We start from the raw sequence: 19,390 nt of genomic DNA, 5'->3' as shown, positions 1-19,390 counted from the left end.
GAGGCTGGGGAGAGGGGGGCACTTACACTACCTTACCTTATCTTGAACCTATTTATAACCAAACCTAACCTACTCCAAATTAAACTTAAAGTAACTTACTCTAACTTATCTGAAACCTATTCTAACCTAACTTTACGTCGTAACCCTGCAACCTAACCTATCCTACCCTGACCTAGCCTAACCTATCCTAACCTGACCTGACCTATCCCACCCTGACCTGACCTATCCAATCCCACCCTGACCTGACCTAACCTATCCCAGCCTTGATCCAAGAAGGTAGAAATGTAGTCTGCTATTGCCGAGTTTCCTGTCAATAAGTGCGGCACAAAGTACTAGTCATGGGTCCGATGACTTTCAGAGTGAACACTACGGGTCCTGTTGTCTCGGTAGGGTTGTCAAAATACTTCGTCCGTTGTGTCATATTGTCTAACACAATGTTGTAAATACAGTGTGTATATATATATATTTTTTTTTATTGGGTGTACGTGGTAGTCATGGGTAACTGTGTGTGTGTGTGTGTGTGTGAGATCCACGGGAGTATATTATAGGTCACCATTAACTCGTTTACTTTACCTGTGAAAAATAAAGACCATTAGAATTTGATAGACTTTGGATTGGGTGCATTAGAATTCAACCCCCTTAGAATTCGAGCTTATTAGAATTGGGAGGCATTAAGATTCCGGTCTGTTAGGTTAGGTTAGGTTATCGTCATGTGCCACAGCTGCGTTAGGTCAGGTGGGTTGACTACCTGTAAGTCTTCCCCTTAACACCTGGAGGAGGTCAGAGGATCTTTATCTTATTTACACGATAGTTGTGTTGCTGTAATGAAGTGTTATATTTTAGTAACCCAACCTAACACTTTCTAACATTTTATAATAACTATGAAAACACGATATACTTTTTTAACATTATATAACATCAATTATAGGCCTATTTGATAATAATTTGGGAATATTATAAACGCTTTCTCTAGTTTTGGTTTACTGTTCAAGGACCATAAGAAGTTACGCAGTTATCAGTAAGCCGCCTCACGATGCTCGTCTTAACTCGACTTTAGGATGAGTCTTATACCTGCAGGGGGGTTCACAATGGCGAGGGAATTTCCCCCCTTAAAACAATACAAAAAAATGAAAGGAAAGTTAACCAATTAGTCTCATAAAACTGTATTAAAACTCTCATCTTTTAGAACTTGGGGCTAATTTTTTATTTTATTTTATATTTTTTATTATTATTTTTTTATACTATTGACGAAGTGTTTGAGGATGGGCGGGTGGCAGTGATATCTCTCTCTCTCTCACACACACACACACACACACACACACAGACAGACACACACACACACACACACACACACACACACACACACACACACACACACACACACACACACACACACACACACACACACACACACACACACTAATTAAAATCCTCCCTGTCCTCCCTCATCAATAGCTTATACGCTAAAGAATAATGTTACCCAATAAAGGAAGTATTTTTTTTTTATGATTCACGAGGGAGGGAGGGAGGGAGGGAGGCGGGGAAGGTGACCTCAGGTATTGCATAACTCTCAAACTCTCTCTCAAAATTTCGCCAATCGAGGTCCTGAAAGTCTATACAAAGGTAAATATATCCCCGCTCTTTTTTTTTCCTTCTTATTATTCAGCTTCAATTTCATGTTGAAGTTTTCCCAGCCTATATGACCCAGTGTGACTTGCTTAAGACCAGCCAATATGACCCAGTGTGACTTATTTTTGACTAACTAGTGTCTTATAACGATGTGAACCCCATAATTATGATATTGATAATAATAATAATAGTAAACTCTCTCTCTCTCTCTCTCTCTCTCTCTCTCTCTCTCAACACCATTGCCTGATTATGCCAATATGAAGGCCATTATCGTGATCACTGGCGTCAGCAGGGCCGCCCGGTGTGCCTGCTGACTCACTCCTGACCCCCTGCTGACCCAGTTTCAGTAATCACCTGCAGAGGGACACGGTGCGCTAATTACTTAATTTAGCCGTCATTTAGATTATAGGTAAACCCCGAAAATATGCCACGAGGAGTTTTTGTGTTGAAAGTTGTGGCAGGTGACGTTATTGATGATGGATGAAGAGAGAGATAATTTGTTTGTTTTTTCTCGTACCATATATTATAATCGTATCCCCGAAAAAAATTCCACTGAGAATGTTTTTGTTGTTGAGAAGTTCACTAACGAGACAACTACTTGAGAGTTAGTTGAACAAGACTCTTAACTACTAGTTGTGGAAGAGTGAATGGCGTCCTAATTCACCTCTCCACCACACCTGTACCAACACACCACCACTGCACCTGTACCAACATACCTCTGCGACCACACCTCCACCACCACACTACCACCAGACCTTCACCACCACCAACACACCACCACCAACACACCTCCACCAACACACCTTCCGTAGTTAATTTTGTCCGTGAAATCCAGATTTTCTCATATTAACCACCAATCAACGACCAGCTGACCTTCTCTCCCTGTCCTCCACACCTGTCACGCCACACCTGTCACGTCACACCTGTCACGCCACACCTGCCACACCACACCTACCACAGCTCGTCCTCTACCTTAACGCCTGATTTCCTCGTCCTAATCGTATTAATGTCGATTAATTAGTCCGCCACGACTTACCTGGCTGGAGGACCTCTCTCTCTCTCTCTCTCTCTCTCTCTCTCTCTCTCTCTCTCTCAACACTACCCTACCCTATTGACCAATCACCACTCACCTAACCACCTCATCTCACAGTCTTACAAATACCCAACACTACCGAGCCTCTTCCTAATTGGTCTGGTTTTTAGCATCTCGACGTTGATTGGCCCATAACTTTTTTTAGGGGTGTTGCAAGTTGTCTCTCTCTCTCTCTCTCTCTCTCTCTTGAACAGTTGTAAGTCGTAAAAGCCGGAAAGCATTATAAAGAAGTTATAAGACCAGCATTATGGAAGTTCACAATGATTAGGTACTTTTATCTGAGGCTCAAATATTCTAGGTTTTGGTTTGGTTAGGTTAGGTTAGGTTAGGTTAGGTTAGGTTAGGTTAGAGTAGAGTAGAGTACATTAGGATTGGTTAGCTTAGTTTAGGATTGATTAGGTTACATTAGGTTAGGTTAGGATTGATTTGATTATGTATGGTTAGATTTGGTTTGGTTTGGTTAGTTTAGGATTAGTTAGTTTAGATTTGGTTAGGATTGGTTAGAGTAGATTAGGTTTGATTAGATTAGGAAAGGAAAGTGCATCTGGGGTCATTCGAACGTATAATAATAATAATAATAATAATAATAATAATAATAATAATAATAATAAAATTAATAATAATAATAATAATAATAATAATAATAAATGATAATGATAGTAATTTCGGTAAGTGCTGTTCTAGGAAGAGGGATTTTCATTGGAACGACTGGTGACCTTCAGTGACCTTTCAGCAGTGAGCTGGTCAACGTATAGGTCACACAATTACGCTGACAGACAAACATTACGTGTTGGGTTTATGAGTCGTGAGATTATTTAGTCAGTACAGGAAATGCTTCAGTGTTTGGTGACGAATATAAGAGTTATGATCTACTACTACTACTTATTTATTTTTAAATTTGGCCTCCAGCCTCCCACAATAGCCATACCTTCGCCGCCATTTTATTACCTTCAAATTAAATATCCTATTACATAAGTAGCCATCCTAGCTGTGTTGAGTTAGTTGAGCCGCAGATCTATGCGTCATTCAGTGACTGTTGCCTCATAGTCAATATCTGCAACTGTTGTCGGCTTTGGGGCCGAAGCTCTCGTTCCCCTGAGGCAGAGCAAAGCAGATCGAAGGAGAGAGAAGGACAGTCGACATCTCATCCAGGCTGTAGCATAACTACTGGGCTGCTGCTTCTGTTCGGATAGCACCTCCGCGAGTCTGGCGTAGAAGCTTCTTGCACTTGGTCCCACCCCACCAGAGGTTGTGAACACTAGAGGAGTGAAGCTGCCTTGATCAACGTTCTGAATTCTCTCCCCGTATCTACTACTACCACCACTCGCATCTACTACTACTTTAACATGGCCTCCATCCTCCCCCAATAGCCACACCTTCGCCACCATTTTGTTACCTTATAATCATTGTTCTTAATGGTTTATAACTGGTTGGTGTTGATGTTGTTGGTTGATGTTAGTTTGTAGTGTTGTAGTATTTTGGTAGTGCTGTAGTGATTATGGTAGTGGTGAAGTGGTAGTGGCGTAGTGATTGTGGTTGTGGTGAAGTGATTGTAATAATAATAATAATAATAATAATAAACGGTTTATTAATAGAGTTGCAGCCGGTGGCTGAAAATATACAGACTTACATTTGATTTAGACATAATGATATAATATGCATTGAATACATTTACAGGGCTGTACAGTACATAAATCAGGAGTTGTTTATTATTTTAACAATAGATGGGATGGTGCTGTTCTTATATCTATCGGTGCGGGCTCTTATGGGCTGAATTTTGTTGTAGTGGCGGACTGCGCGAGGCGGGTGGGGGGGCTGCCGGTGGCAGGAGGTGGCGATGACGAGGGTGGTTCATTAGTTGGCTGCCAAACCTTTCCAGTGCTTGGTGGTGGAGGTCACTGAGGGATGGCATTTCCAGGGTGGAGAGAGCGTTGATGTAGCCGGAGTATTCTGCTCCGAGCATGATTCTGCAGGCCCTTTTCTGTACCTTCTCTAGCCGACGTTGTTGGGTGGAGTTGAGAGAAGACGACCAGGCTGGTGATGCATACGTTAGTTTGGTGAGAATAAAGGCATTGTAGATGCTCCTCAGCTCTGGTGTGGGTGTCCCAAGTGACCTAAGTCGTCGTAGCATGTAGAGACGGTACGAGGCTGCCTTGACTGTATTATTTACATGAGCCTTCCAGTCCAGTTTGTTGTCTATAGTTACACCCAGGAGTTTGGCAGGCTGCACCAGCTGGAGAGGATGGGCACCCACTGTGACTGCTGGGGCTTGCACTGGAGTGGTGGCGGTATGGTAGTGGTGAAGTGATCGTGGTAGTCCTTTCCCTTTTTGCTCCAAGACCCTCCAGCCCTTCCACTCTCGTCCCTTCCTCTCTACTCCCTCCACGTTACTTCCTCCACCTTATCCTCCACCCTACTCCCTCCCCCTTCCCCTCCTCCACACTACTCCTTCCACCTTCCCCTCCTCCACCCTTCATTAACATCCTCACCTCCGCCACCACAGAGCAACATGCATGGAAACTTAGCTGTGTGTGTGGTGGAGGAGGAGGAGGAGAAGCGGCGCCACAAACACAGTCAAAAGGAGAAAAGTTTGGGTGAGTCACTTTGGGTGGTGGAAGGTGAGGCGGTCTGCCTGGTGAGAGTGACGGACGGGCCATGTGACGTAATGAAGGAGCTAGTGTTCGTGTACTCAAACATTGGGAAGTATTTTTATTGACTTACCTTAAGTTGAGGGAACACATCTAGTCACTGTGTCTCAGGATCTGTATTCTAAAAAAAAAAATACCTAAGTGGATTTATTTTTGTTTTTTATTGTGAATAAGAGTTTACATGTGCTGTAGATGCTCCAAGAGACGTATTTAAACACCGCGGGTAATAGACCACATCTAGTCAGTGTTCCTCAAGGTGTGTTTCCTAATATGTCTTGTAAAGTCTAATAAAAACGTCACTTAGGGAGGACAATGTTGTATATATAACACTGTACAAACATTCACACGAGATCCACGGAAAGCTATAAGGCCTCTGTACCTTGAAGTGAGAATACAGTGTAGTTACGATACTTTCTCGAGGTAATAATGTATTGGTGCTCTATGTCAGGGTTAGAGAAGCCAACGATTATGTCAGGGTTAGAGAAGCCAACGATTATGTCAGGGTTAGAGAAGCCAACGATTATGTCAGGGTTAGAGAAGCCAACGATGAATTATTCCTCTCTCTAGGAGAAAAACCCAGTTAAAATAATCTCTCTTATATTATTCAACGAGATTTCTGCTGCCATCTCTGTGTCGTAGCTTAAGTGGACCATTAAGATGTGTTGTTACATACTCAGGATATGACGGGGGGACCTGTGAACCTACCCTGGAGGTGGTGGTAGTGGCGTGAGGTGTTAAGACAGATAAACAGAGAGACAGAAAGACAGACAGAATAATGTTGTGTCTTCGGTGCCTCCTGACACCGCGTACCCAACACCACCAGCATCCCCTGGGACACGACACACAAAGAGTAACTCATTGTTACGCCCGTCTCACCTTGTCACCACCACCAAGTCCTTCACTTTATTGACACAAGACAAACACGACACATACCTCACGCCCTTCCCCTGTCTCGACCCCTGAAGTATGACCACTGGCTGGCTACAGGTCTCTCGTCTTAACCTTTTACATTGTCCGCTCAAGTACCTCTCTTGTAAGCTATGTCACGCTCGTTGTGGTTAATTTCTCACACTTACTCACACCCTGTCACCCTAGTACAGCTTATCTTTGCCCAGGTTTTTGATTGAATGCTGTAGAGCCCCACACCCCCACACCCCCACTCACCCCACACACACACACACCACACACCCCCACTCACCCCACACCACTCATCCTCGACTCTTGACTCACTTTCACTTGACAGAACTTTCCGATCGAGTTTTGTGTCATGCTGTGATATAACAGTCAATACGTCATCAGGTCTGTGGTGTCCAATTACGTAAACAATGTGTTGGAGGTGCTGCCCCCTGTCCTCTCCTGCCCACACTATTAGCGACTCTGGGATACACTTACGCACATACTCGGTAACACGAATACACACACATTTACACTCTTGGATACACCTGCATATACTGTTGGGACACACACACACACACACACACACACACAAAGCATAGATGGGTGGGTGGAAGGTTTGTGGGTGGATGGAAGATTATGTTGTGGGTGGAAGGTTGGTGGTATATGATAGACCTTGGGTGGATAGTGGATAGTAGTTGGATGGGGTAGGGTGGGGAGGTGGGTGGGGGTATGTGATTGGTGGAGGGAGGGACCCGATTTCCAAGGTGGACATCAAGATTGGTGGTGGTGGTGAGTACAGTATGGTGCTAAGTGGTGGTTGAGTACAGTATGGTGTTAAGTGGTCGTGGTGAGTACAGTATGGTGTTAAGTGGTTGTGGTGAGTACAGTATGGTGCTAAGTGGTGGTGGTAAGTACAGTGTGGTGTTAAGTGGTGTATCATATAGGTAAAGAGAAATAAGGTGATGACTCCTGTATTATTGGTATTATACGAGTTTGTTTATGGTAATGTGACTTAACTTCTAATATGTAACACAATATCAGATGTTTCTAAGTGTCCGGTGAATTTTGACTGCTACTGTACATGCGTTTGTCATTGGATGGTTATAAAGGAGTTCCATATGTAGTAAAACCTCTATTTATCGAACTGTGTGAGATTAGTCCGTTAAAGTCCGTTATATACGAAAATTCCTTCTAACGGATTATATGTAAGAAATTAGTCCGTTAGATCAAAGTTCGTTAAAATATGAAACTTTCTTCTAACGGGTTATATATAAGAAATTAGTCCGTTAGATCCGTTATATGGAGGTTTCACGATGATTCTTCCTGTGTTAATATAGTCAAGATGTAGATGCTAACCTCCTTCTGTCTTCCCCCTACAGGAGTTCTTGCTGGCCATCGACGTGACGAGTGCGGGTACGCCTGAGGAGAAGCTCAAGTGGGCCTTCCGTATGTATGACGTGGACGGTAACGGCGTGATTGACGTCTCTGAGATGACCAAGATCGTCCAGGTAGGTGTAGGGGAAGATATTGGGGAAATGGTGTAAGACAAGACCAACCCCCATCACCACACCCTCACACCACACCCTCACACCACACCACACCCTCACACCACACCAAACCAAACTACTCCACAACCCATACTAACTCAGTCGTGTGTGTGTGTGTGTGTGTGTCCCGACCATGGCCAGAGCAGCAGGCAGGGCCCCAACACCTCAGCTTTATGTTGATGGCGGCTACTCCAAGATTCATGCGCGCCACAAAAGTCAATTAACCAACTCTTTCCACTTCCTATGTGTATAAATCTTTAACCCGCACCAAGACGAAGCCTCTCCTGAATGGGCGGCGGGGGAGGTGTGTGCCTGTGTGTGTGCGGAAAACACCTTCCCACACACCTACACACACACACACACATCACTCCGGTTCTCAGACGGTCACGGGAGAACGCCAGAAAAATGTGTCTTGATAATTTGGCGCCACTAAAGGAAGAAATTATTATTATTATTATTATTTGGGAGCATGAAACATTGGAACTTTTACGGAGACTGTAACGTTTTCCTGACAATTATTAGGACGCTTAAAACTTTTGGGGGAAATTTTTAGAGCATGAAACGTTTTCCTGGGAACTTTTAAAAAGCGTATGTTTTTTTCTGGGAAACTTTAAAGGAGCTTAATACTTTTTTGGAAGAACTTTTAGGTGGCAATAAAAGTTTTGGGAAGAACTTTCAGAGATTTGGGGAATATAAAGGAAATTTTGGATTGAACATATCTTTTCGGGGATGTTATTGTGTGTTGTGTCCTGTGGTGAGAGAGAGAGAGAGAGAGAGAGAGAGAGAGAGAGAGAGAGAGAGAGAGAGCAACAACAGTAAATTCGGATGGAAGGCGCAATGATGAAACAAACTGAGGAGAAAGGGTAGAAAGGAAAAAGTATTTGGGATAGAGAATAGGAATGAATAAAGATGTAAGAGAGAAATGGGAAACGAGAAGAGAGGGGTGAGAGGGAGAGGCGAATAAGGGTAGATACAAGGGGGAGGTGAGTGATGGGGATTTACGTAGGAATAGGGAGGGAAGAAGGGATGGGTGAGGAGAGAGAGAGAGAGAGAGAGAGAGAGAGAGAGAGAGAGAGAGAGAGAGAGAGAGCCACGAGCGTCAGTATTGATCACCATATGCATCAGGGGTAACTTCCCCCTCCCTCCCCCGTGTTCTTACCTTCCCTACCTACTCACCCACATACCCATTCAACCACCTACCCACCTACCCACCCCTATGTTCCTACCCACACACCCACACCCCCACCCACCCACCCACCCACCCACCCCGTGTTGACTGAGTGTGTTATGGTAAGCGTTTCCCTCGGGTACACCTTGATCGCTCGGTCTTGTTTTAACAGGTCGCCTCAGATCGACTCTTGTAAACGCCTTACGTCAAATCCTCGACCCTCGGTGTGTACGCTAATGGTCCTTTGATAACTTGAAGGGACAGGGTAATTAGGTAACCAAGTGGTGGCCATTCAGATGTCCGGTGCTGAAACTCCACTTAGGACTCAGCCCACGGCGTCAGTCATGTCGGAGGGAGGGGCAACGGACCTACGGGGCCTCACGTCACACGTGTATCGCCTTCTTTATATTATCCGGGGTTTTGTAAGTCTGTGGACACTTTAAGTATGATATAAACCCGAAAACTGTCACGGTTATAATATGTGTTCATAGTGGACGACACTTGATGAAATTGACACTTGTTTGTAATTGTCGAAGGCAGTCATTAAGTTACCAGATAATAAACAACAGGTACTGTACAGGTACTAACAGCCAGACTCACTGTTGACTATGAGTAGGTACACGAGTCTCAGCAGGTGCAGGACAAGTGTTGTTCACTCTCCCTCTTGTTACCGTCACGCTGTGCACAATTTCTCACGTGATATATAACATCTTGGTTTACTAAAGTGCTTTATATTACCTTTACATATACTGTAATATTTCATCAATAATGACTTGCTGTATCACCTTAAAAACTGTGTAATATTTCATCTAGAATGACGTCATTGTGTCACCTTAAAAAGTGTGTAATATTTCATATGTTATCATCATTTGTTATCTTCACAAAGGGACGCCATTATCATACCTGTCAACTTTTAAGAGTGTGAAATAAGAATGTTGACTGGGCGAGGGAGTAGAGCACCCAAGGGGGGAGGGGTGGAGCCGCTTCCCACGGTGTGGAAAATTTTAAATTCCAGTCCTAATTTTACGGCGTTTCGTCGTACCCTGGGGGGGGGGGGGCTTCACCAGGTACTCGCCATCTTTGTTACCTCACCCTCAACACTCTCACCATATGTGTTGCCTAATTTCTAACAGTTGTTGTTGGGGTAGAAGGAGACCTTGTTTATGGCCCTGGCGGCTGAAACACGTCAATACATCATAAAGCGACGCCCTTGAAGTGACGTTTTGTACCGCCTTCAGTAAGTTACCAGTCATAAGAAGCTAAAACTTGTGTGCCAGATGTCTAATAACCCTGGTGGTTGAAGCTCACTAAATATAAGACAACAGCGGCGTTACCTGGGAAGTTTTAACTGTTGTTGTCTACTGTTGCGCGCGCGTGTGTGTGTGTGTGTGTGTTATAATGACTCGGAGTAAGAACCAACGCCTCAGTCAGTGCCAAGGGTGCCACCAGGTAAACGAGACCTTCATTTGCCCACTTTGCCGTAGTATTAAGACCGTGTTTAAGTCTGTCCGCTGAGCCAAATAGTAAAGACTTGTCTTCTCAAAACTTTCCTGAATATTGAGATGTAGTTGCCAGCTTGTTAGACTAAAACGCTCGATGCATTTAATGTGCATTTTTGTGCCAGACGTCAGCTTGGCTTTGTGGTTCTGACATTGAGATTGTATGTCATGTTCCCGTTCTTTGACAACTGGGCCACAGCATCGTAGAAGAATGGGACTTGTCACATTATACATAATTCTTTGGAAGATGTAATTAATGTTTTTCTCTGACGTCACGTTTCTCCAAAAAATACTCCCAAAATAAATGTTTGTCGACAAAAATATGTTTACATGTATGACAAATTAAATCTTCATTAGGAATTAACTGTGGAGGCCCCCAGAAGATACCAAATAAATAAAATGGTTCTATATAAGTCAGATGTCAAGGTCACAATGATCAAAAAGCAAATCTGAATTTCCTTTTTTTTTTTTAAATCATCATATCTCAAAGTGCAAGATAAAAGCTCTTGGAATTTGGTGTGAATACAGTTAGTGGCAGGGGCGAGGCTTGTCATCCATGAGTGTCTTGATTCTCGCCTCTTGATGTAAAACTCTCACTCAATAATGCTCTCACTTCCTAAGGTAATATTCTTAACCAAGGTAATGCTCTCACATCCTAAGGTGGTATCACTCAACTTTCGGGTGAACAAACTTGAAAGAGAGAGAGAGAGAGAGAGAGAGAGAGAGAGAGAGAGAGAGAGAGTCATTAGTAGTGGTAGAATGGAGAGAGGGAGTCGAGGTTGTCTGGGCAATAAATTTTAATATTTCACTCAGCTGGTGTGCTGGACGCATGCTAAAACAGGTATGATTATTATCCTCCCCCTTTTCCTTTTTCTTATTACTTGTTCTTATTTCCCCTTCTTTTTCATCGCTTACTCTTACGGAGGAGACTTACCGGACCTTAATTAAGTTAACCCACCCCAGTGTTTAGGTGAAAGCATTTCCACAAGTCTCCCCACTGCTCCACGCTTCAGCAAATTGTATCTACAACTTGAGAGTGAGTGTGTTAAGTCAGCAGTGTTGGTGGAGTGCAAGTCAGGAGAAAGTTAGTTAGTTAGTTACCTTAACTTCCTGGACGAGATCTGCACTAAATGGAAGGTCTCGGGTGTGTTTGTGCTGTGGTGCTTTAAAGCAATGGTCAGTCAACTTAAGTCATTTGTGTTCTCCCAAGTTTCTCAAGTTGTTGGTGTCAACTTCGAAAGGTCTTCAGCCACGGTCACTTCTTCCCTGTCTTCGTTGCTGTCGAGTCTTGGGTACAGTTCTGATGTTGCGTCCTTAATTAAAGCGGCGAATCTGCGACAGACGCCCGTGACATTTCCTTTTGGTTTTATTTTCGGCGAATCCTGGTTGACATTTTGTACCCGTGTGCTCTCACAGTCACGCGTCGGCAGTAAACATCCTTGCCCATCTTGTCTTTTAATTGCCGCGAAAAAACACTTGTGACGCTTCCTTTCTTACTTGCTGTCAAAATCTGCACCTTTTCACGTGTCTTCTTGATTGGCGCCTTTACAACTGCCTCTTCCTCTTGATTGTGAATTCCCGTACATCTACGTCTGTGGGCTTTTTTGATGATTCTGGTACAATGTGATACTTCTCTCTAATCTTCCAGTTATTTTGGATGGTACTTCAACTGCCAGGTTTATTGGGCGACATTCATTCAATCATAGTTTTGGGAATTGGCAGCTTTTAAAACAAATATAGACTTCAGAAGAGCTTATCTTCTTTCCCTTCTTTCACCTGCTGTGGGGCCGGGTGTGAGCGTCGCGACAGTGCCTCTCAGCCTTTGTAACACGTCATGACCCTCACGACCTCTCCTGCGTTGCTCCTCAGTAAATTCCTGGGAGATTAATGTTGGCTGCTGGAGTAACAGTGTTTGCTTCAGCATGGCAAGATTTTTCCAAGAAGCGTTACTTATTCAGGGTGTTTTTTTTCTTCAATATATTGTGAATGAAAATGCAGATGTGTTCTCTGATTTACTTTTACACGTTTGGAGAACTGTAAGGCTTCCTGGCTTATTCACACACACACACACACACACACACACACACACACACACACACGAAAAAATACTTATTATAATTGTTTGGGGACTTTGAATGCAAAATATGCAAAATTCCTATTTTTCAGTAAACCTTCAAAATTGCGACGCCGACTGTATGGTACTACGATACATAAATCCATTGTCAACGACTCTGAACCTGAGATTTTGAAGTGACTTAACTTACTTTATCAGGTCCATACGACAAGTGTTACAAGTACCAGTTTTCCTTAGAGGATGATTGTTATACAGTCGTAGTTTTTGTGGGGTTTACAACACTGCTGGTGGAAAGGAAACAGCCAGTAGTAGATAAATTAAGGGATAACCTGATTATCCTTTCTCAGTTGAGGTTAGATTCAGCCTTAGTGGTGCTGAAGTGGCCGTGTACTGCACCATAGATTCAGCCTTAGTGGTGTTGAAGTGGCCGTGTACTGCACCATAGATTCAGCCTTAGTGGTGTTGAAGTGGCCGTGTACTGCACCATAGATTCAGCCTTAGTGGTGTTGAAGTGGCCGTGTACTGCACCATAGATTCAGCCTTAGTGGTGTTGAAGTGGCCGTGTACTGCACCATAGATTCAGCCTTAGTGGTGTTGAAGTGGCCGTGTACTGCACCATAGATTCAGCCTTAGTGGTGTTGAAGTGGCCGTGTACTGCACCATAGATTCAGCCTTAGTGGTGTTGAAGTGGCCGTGTACTGCACCATAGTGACTATCTTATATAGTTCCCAGTATTGACACCTCATGTTCTGGTCATTCATCCTATAAATACTCAAGGGGGTATTTACATATTTAACGCGCTTCACGCCACAAAATTTGCGGTGTGGGGATGTGGTGGTATGGTGTGGTTGGTGGTGTAGTGGTAATGGTGAGGTGTGGTGGTGAGAATGATGGTAAGGTATGTTGGTGAAGTGTGGTGGTGGTGAGATATGCTGGTGAAGTATAGTTGTGGTGGTGAGAATGATAGTAAAGTGTGGTGGTGAGAATGATGAAGTGTGGTGGAGAGAATGTTGGTGAAGTGTGGTGATGGTGCTGGGTATGTTGGTGAGGTGTGATGGTGCTAAGAATGAGGGTGTGGTGGTGAGAATGTTGATTAGGTGTGGTGGTGGTGAAAATGTTGGTTAGGTGTGGTGGTGGTGGCGAGAACGATGGTAAGGTTTAGTGGTGGTGTTGATGAATTATGGTGGTGGTGAGGTGTGGTGGTGGTGAGAATGGTGGTGAGGCGTGGTGGTGGTGAGGTCTTTTTTCAGAGGGTCACGCTCTCTTCACCTTGCCACAATAACTGTTATTAATTAATCTCACCTCCTACCTGCACATCTCTATTCATTTTTGTACTCTACAATATTTATTTACAGGTATTCTTTTATTAATAACATCAGCAACTTTATTCTTTTGATTTTGCAAATAAATTTAGATGTAGTCTACAGTAATTGTGATAATGATGTATTTATGTCAGTTGATAATGATAAATATAAATAATAATGATAATAAAAATAATAATGTTGAAACTGTGCCGAGTGTCATCACATGAATGAAATATTTGGATGCCAATACTGTACATGGAAACTATGTGGAAATATTGGGAGGTGCACGTAAATTTGGGCAGGTGAAAATGAATGGTAAATGCACATATATTTGGGTGGGTGGAAGTAAATGGTAACTACATGTAAATTTTGGGGAGTGTTTGAACATTTACCATATAGTGAAGGGATAATTTTTTTTGAGAATGTGCATATTTTTGTGGGAATTGATGAAGAATATCCGAAAAATTCTTAACTACTTTGTGATAGATTCTTATGCGAGTGGGCTTTCTGATCAATTTGGATGTGTGTGGAAATTATTGGGAAATGTGCCTAAATTTTTGGGAGTGTGTGAGGTCGGCATCCGATAATATCCAACGTCTCAGTTTCCGCTTCAAGTGCAGCTCTACTGGGGGAGAAAAATGGCTGCTGAATAGAAGCTTTGTGATGGTACGATATCATGCTAGCCCGGCGACCTGTTTCCTCCCTCCCACCCTGGACTTTAATTTCACACAATTTTGTCTGTTACACAAAGGTGGCCACGTGCAACTTTTTTTTTGCACCGCAACCGGAACCGTAACTCTGCTGAAATAGTTGCACCACATCCATTTTCAAAAAGTTTCGCTGCAGCGCAACCGCAATGCGTAACTTAAAAAATAAATAAATAAACAAATACTAAAAATTTTTTTTTTGCCTATTTACAAGTAAAACAAATTATAATTGATACAAAAAAGTTAATATTATCAATATTTTATTACAAAATTACAAAAAATGCCTCACTGCCACTGGTCTCAATCTCAGTGGACTGGCTGTCAACAGTCTCAGTCACTTCAACTTCCGTGTCCATGTCATGGTCGGCAGCGGCAGGATCACTGCTGCCGGCCACAGACTCCTCGTCACAAAACGATCCATAATATTAGTAATAACAAGAAACAAAACAACAAGAAACTGACGCCTTAACTGCAGTGCTACTGACTGCCTGACTGGTTATGATATGAATCATTCCTCCTTCCCCTTCCTTCGCTGTAGTTGCCAGATTTCATCTTTCACATAAACTCTAGAAACTAGGGCAATGGAGGGTTGGGGGGGGCCTCATCTGGTTTACAGTTCAGAAATATGCTGCCCAACCTGTATCATGGTTATGCTGAATCATTCTGTCAGAAACAGAAATTTTCGTAATGCTCGGCTCTAGGGATGCCTGTTTGTTTATGCGGTCGTATTCCAATTTTCAATTATTGTCGAAAATTTTTGCGCCTTGCGCTTGAAAATGCTTGTAAAAGTTGTGCCGCAACCAGTTCCGCAACTCTCTGGAAATATGTGCAGCACAACTGCACGCACAAACAAAAAAAGTTGCGGCACAAGTTGCACCACAACTTTTTGTGGCAAAATTGCCCACCTTTGCTGTTACAGTACTAGAATTATCAACTAGGCTACCCTTTGTTAGGCACTTTAGTTTCATCCAGCATTTTTCTGTTGCCAAAGGTATCGACTCTTTTATTTGATTTAGAAGGAAATCTGTCTTATTTTTTGTCCCTGAGAGCCAGCTCATGTTACTGAGTCTATTAGTTTTATAAAGAAAAAAATTTCAATAATAATATTGATTTTAATTTAAGGAGAAATTTGTCTTGATTTTTGCAATAGGAAGACTGCCCTTGTTCCCCTTGGTTCTGCAGTACTCACTGCTCTGTCACTTGATCTTGGAATACTGTCACTATACACTGCCAGTTGATTGGGAATGTCCAAACTGGTACCGGTTGCCAAAATTAAGCACCTCGCATACCAAGAGAGATTAGAATATTATCAGTTGCCCAGTTTACACTTTTAGATGTACAATGAATGATTTAGCAGTTTATAGGCACCTCGAAGGACATTACATAGGGGTCACAACTCTCAATGTAACTTCTTTCAAGTAAGGGTTGTGAACTCTTATATTAACCTGCCAGAGAATATTGTGACAGCACTGAGTGTGAGCTCAATTAAGACCTGACTTGACAAACATACAGTACATACTGTACAAGAGCCCGTACATGCCCATGACTTGTCATCAGTGCCTAACAGAGACTGACCAACTGGTTAGAGATCTGACCAGAGGCCGAGAGGATAAATTTAAGTTAAGTAGACTGTTTACTTCAGGGTTTGATTTAATTTTGAGGGAAAATTTTCATGATTTTTACTTTAGGAAAGTGACCCTTGTTTCACTAAGCAATCATTTCTTTATGTGATGTCTGTCTGTCGGTCATCATACTGTTTTTATTATTTTTTTTTATTAAATGTAAATTTAAGATACATCATCATCTCCACCCATACAGTATCCTATCTGTACATGTACCCTTGTTCAGTTCATATTCTGTATCAGCAGTGTAAACTGAAGGTTAATTTCACTGGATTATATGTCATGTCAACATTAAGCTATTATTATTATTGTTATTATTATTATTATTATTACTATTATTATTATTATTATTATCATCATCATTATTATTATTATCATTATTATTATTATCATTATAAGTAATACCTCCATTAGCCAGAATCCCCCATTAGCCGAAACTCTCCAATGCCCATAATTGAAATTTGCTGGGAACTTTTCTGGAAAGTTTCTCTCCATTCCTGGTCTGTGAATGAGTTTCTGAGGTTGAAAATCAGTTGCAATTTCTGGAAAATTCCGAGAAACTTCTGGAAACTCCAATTTTTTTTTCAGGTCTGGGAGGAAATTTCGAGGCTGAAATAATGCACAATTTCCAGAAAATTCTGAGAAACGTTTCCTAGTACCTGTACTACAGTACCCAGAAAAATTCTGGAGAATGTGGGATTTTTCCGGGTTTGACAGAGGTGTCTCGTTGCCTGGAAATCTCTCATCCCCAGAAGAGCTCTGCACCAAGTATTCAATTGTTATTACAGGGTATTATTATTATTATTATTATTCATTTGTTTTGGTCTTTTCATTTCTTTTGTGACTTACATTATGTTCTGTGCAAGTCTTATGTTACTGCTCACTTAACAGTTTCTCATTCTTGTTCGATATGAAGGTGCGTGGCCTATTTATGTAAGCAGTACAGTATATATTTGATTCTAGTTTTATGTCAGCTAAGTGTTGACTCTTGCACTTATGTTGTAAGTTTGAGAATGGAAGGAAGTACAGGTACGGAAGATTTTTATATTTCGTGCAATATCGCTGGGGCATTGTTTCTGGGTCACCCATCCTTCACATTGACGTTGACTACAAGTACTTTGAGGAATTTGACAGTAATACCCCATTGACTTAGATTAGGTACAATATAGTGGACGAGATAATACTGAGGATGTGCACTATGTTGCTGTGACCATGACTGCTTGCCACATCAACAAGGTCACAGTGCATCTGGGAATAGTGTTTGTAGGACATTAGTGTACTGTTACTACAGGTCCACAATCCCTTATTCGAAACCCTTGGGACCAGATGTGTTTCGAAATTCTGAATGTTTTGAATTTCATAACAGTAGTATGGTACATATACCGTTTTTTGGGGGGAGGGGGGGCGTGAGGAGGAATAGCCCACCCGGGCACAGGTCATCGACCCACAACGGGTTCTATGGGGCGAAACATTAAGAGTAAAAAAGAAATTAAAAATAGAAAAGAAAAAGATTATATTATGGTAACACCCTAGCGGGGTCTGTGGCAGCACCCCGTAAGCAAGCACATTACCGTAATATTTCTGCAACGAACCTTTTGAATATTCACACCGAGTGAGATAAATAAAGACTATAAATAGTATTACAGGTTATTTGTACAGTAATAATTTGGTAAATGAAATCGTGGTATAAATATAGTCCATAAATACTCTAGTACAGTTTATTTGTAAGGAAAACATTCAGTAAAACTTCAAACATATACGGTACAGGTACAAACTGCTGCCAACCTTCTGAATATTCACACTCGCCTTCAATGTTCAGTTCTTCATGGTATATTCTAGCTTGTTTCATGATCAACAAACCAGTCAGTGGCATACGTTCACTTCTTCGTTGTCGAATCCACTCAATCAGCATACGGTCAAGCTCTTCATTCTTTGCCCTATGCAATGTTTTCCTATTTTTCATTAGTTTATTGTTATCACTGTCATCACAACTTGTCTTTCCGTTTCTTTAAGTCATATACGGTGGTAGTTCCCACACCATATTCTTCAGTAAGATGCCACACAGGCACACCACGATCAAGCTTCTGTAATAACTTCACTTTCTGTGCTATCGATAATGAGATATGCTTCCTTTTCTTCTTCTCACTGTTACCCATAGGGGTATCTGAAGCTCTTTTTTGACATTTCACAGTGAAATTAAACTCAAAATCCCCAAAAATATCAGAGAGCAGCAGACACATGTGTGACTGGTACCATCGCATGCTCAAATTCATCTCTTTTTGTGTCTCTTCCATATATTCATTTAAGAGAAAGCTAATATAGAAGGAACTTTCGTTTTTCCAGATACAATTGATCTTCCATAAATCTAAAGATAAAATAAAAACTCAAGTACAGTATTTATTGATCAAAACAGGACAGTCGGTGACAGTATTAGATCCCCTCTCGACCTAGTTAAAGCTACTTGACCGAGTTTCCGTGCAAGCTGCAGCTTTCCTTAGCTCTCGCCATCTTTCTAAGGTTGGACTTGGACATTACTTTTCCTTTTAATTTTTACTTTTATCCTCTTTGCCACTGATCGGCTCGTTAGCCACTTGGGCGGTCGATCACGTTTCTGTTATGCACTGTTGGCAAGTACTGGGCATGCACTGGCTCCTGAATGTATCTGAACCTGCTCCAGTGTTGATCAAGTCTGGTCTTGAAAGAATTCACACTTGGTGCCGTCACAACATACACTGGCAGATTGTTCCAAGAGTTTACAATTCTCACTCCGAAAAAGTTTTCGCTCCCAGTTTTCTGGACAATGCAGCACTATACTGTATATGCGTATGCTTAATATAACATTGGATCATATTGGATTCCATTTGGGGGTTTCCAGTTGTGGCTGCTTTAAATACACTTAATTATATACAGTACAAGCACCTGGGAGAAAGGATACATAATTGTACTGTATTAAAACCTCAATATTTTTTTAGAAAATCCTTAGATTATACTGTACTAACCATAGGTGAAGTCTGGGAAAATTATGCTTGTACAGTCCTAAAACAAGTACTGTATGTTGTTAAATTTTCCATTGCTACAATTTGAAATGCTAGATAAACTGCTTTAATATGATCCCCAGTGCGTCATCATAAGTTGGTATGCCTTCTTGCCATATCAACAACAGTTTGAGATGGGGATAGGATTTGCAGGAGAGATTCACCCT

The 19,390-nt window shown here is 42.0% G+C and overlaps 1 protein-coding gene across 1 annotated transcript in view; it reads left to right on the top strand.

Annotated features, from left to right (window-relative positions):
• Nucleotides 1-19,390, top strand: part of LOC121860807 (neuronal calcium sensor 2-like) — an 84,894-nt gene that overhangs the window by 55,461 nt on the left and 10,043 nt on the right. Inside the window, exon 3 of the mRNA XM_042358195.1 lies at nt 7,647-7,775. Coding sequence (XP_042214129.1) covers nt 7,647-7,775 — 129 coding nt within the window. The remainder of the gene's footprint in view (nt 1-7,646; nt 7,776-19,390) is intronic.

This window comes from Homarus americanus, unplaced genomic scaffold, assembly GCF_018991925.1.
Source record: "Homarus americanus isolate GMGI-L3 unplaced genomic scaffold, GMGI_Hamer_2.0 scaffold23617, whole genome shotgun sequence".
In the NCBI taxonomy this organism is placed as follows: Eukaryota; Metazoa; Arthropoda; class Malacostraca; order Decapoda; family Nephropidae; genus Homarus; species Homarus americanus.
This window is presented reverse-complemented; position numbering and strand designations above follow the sequence as displayed.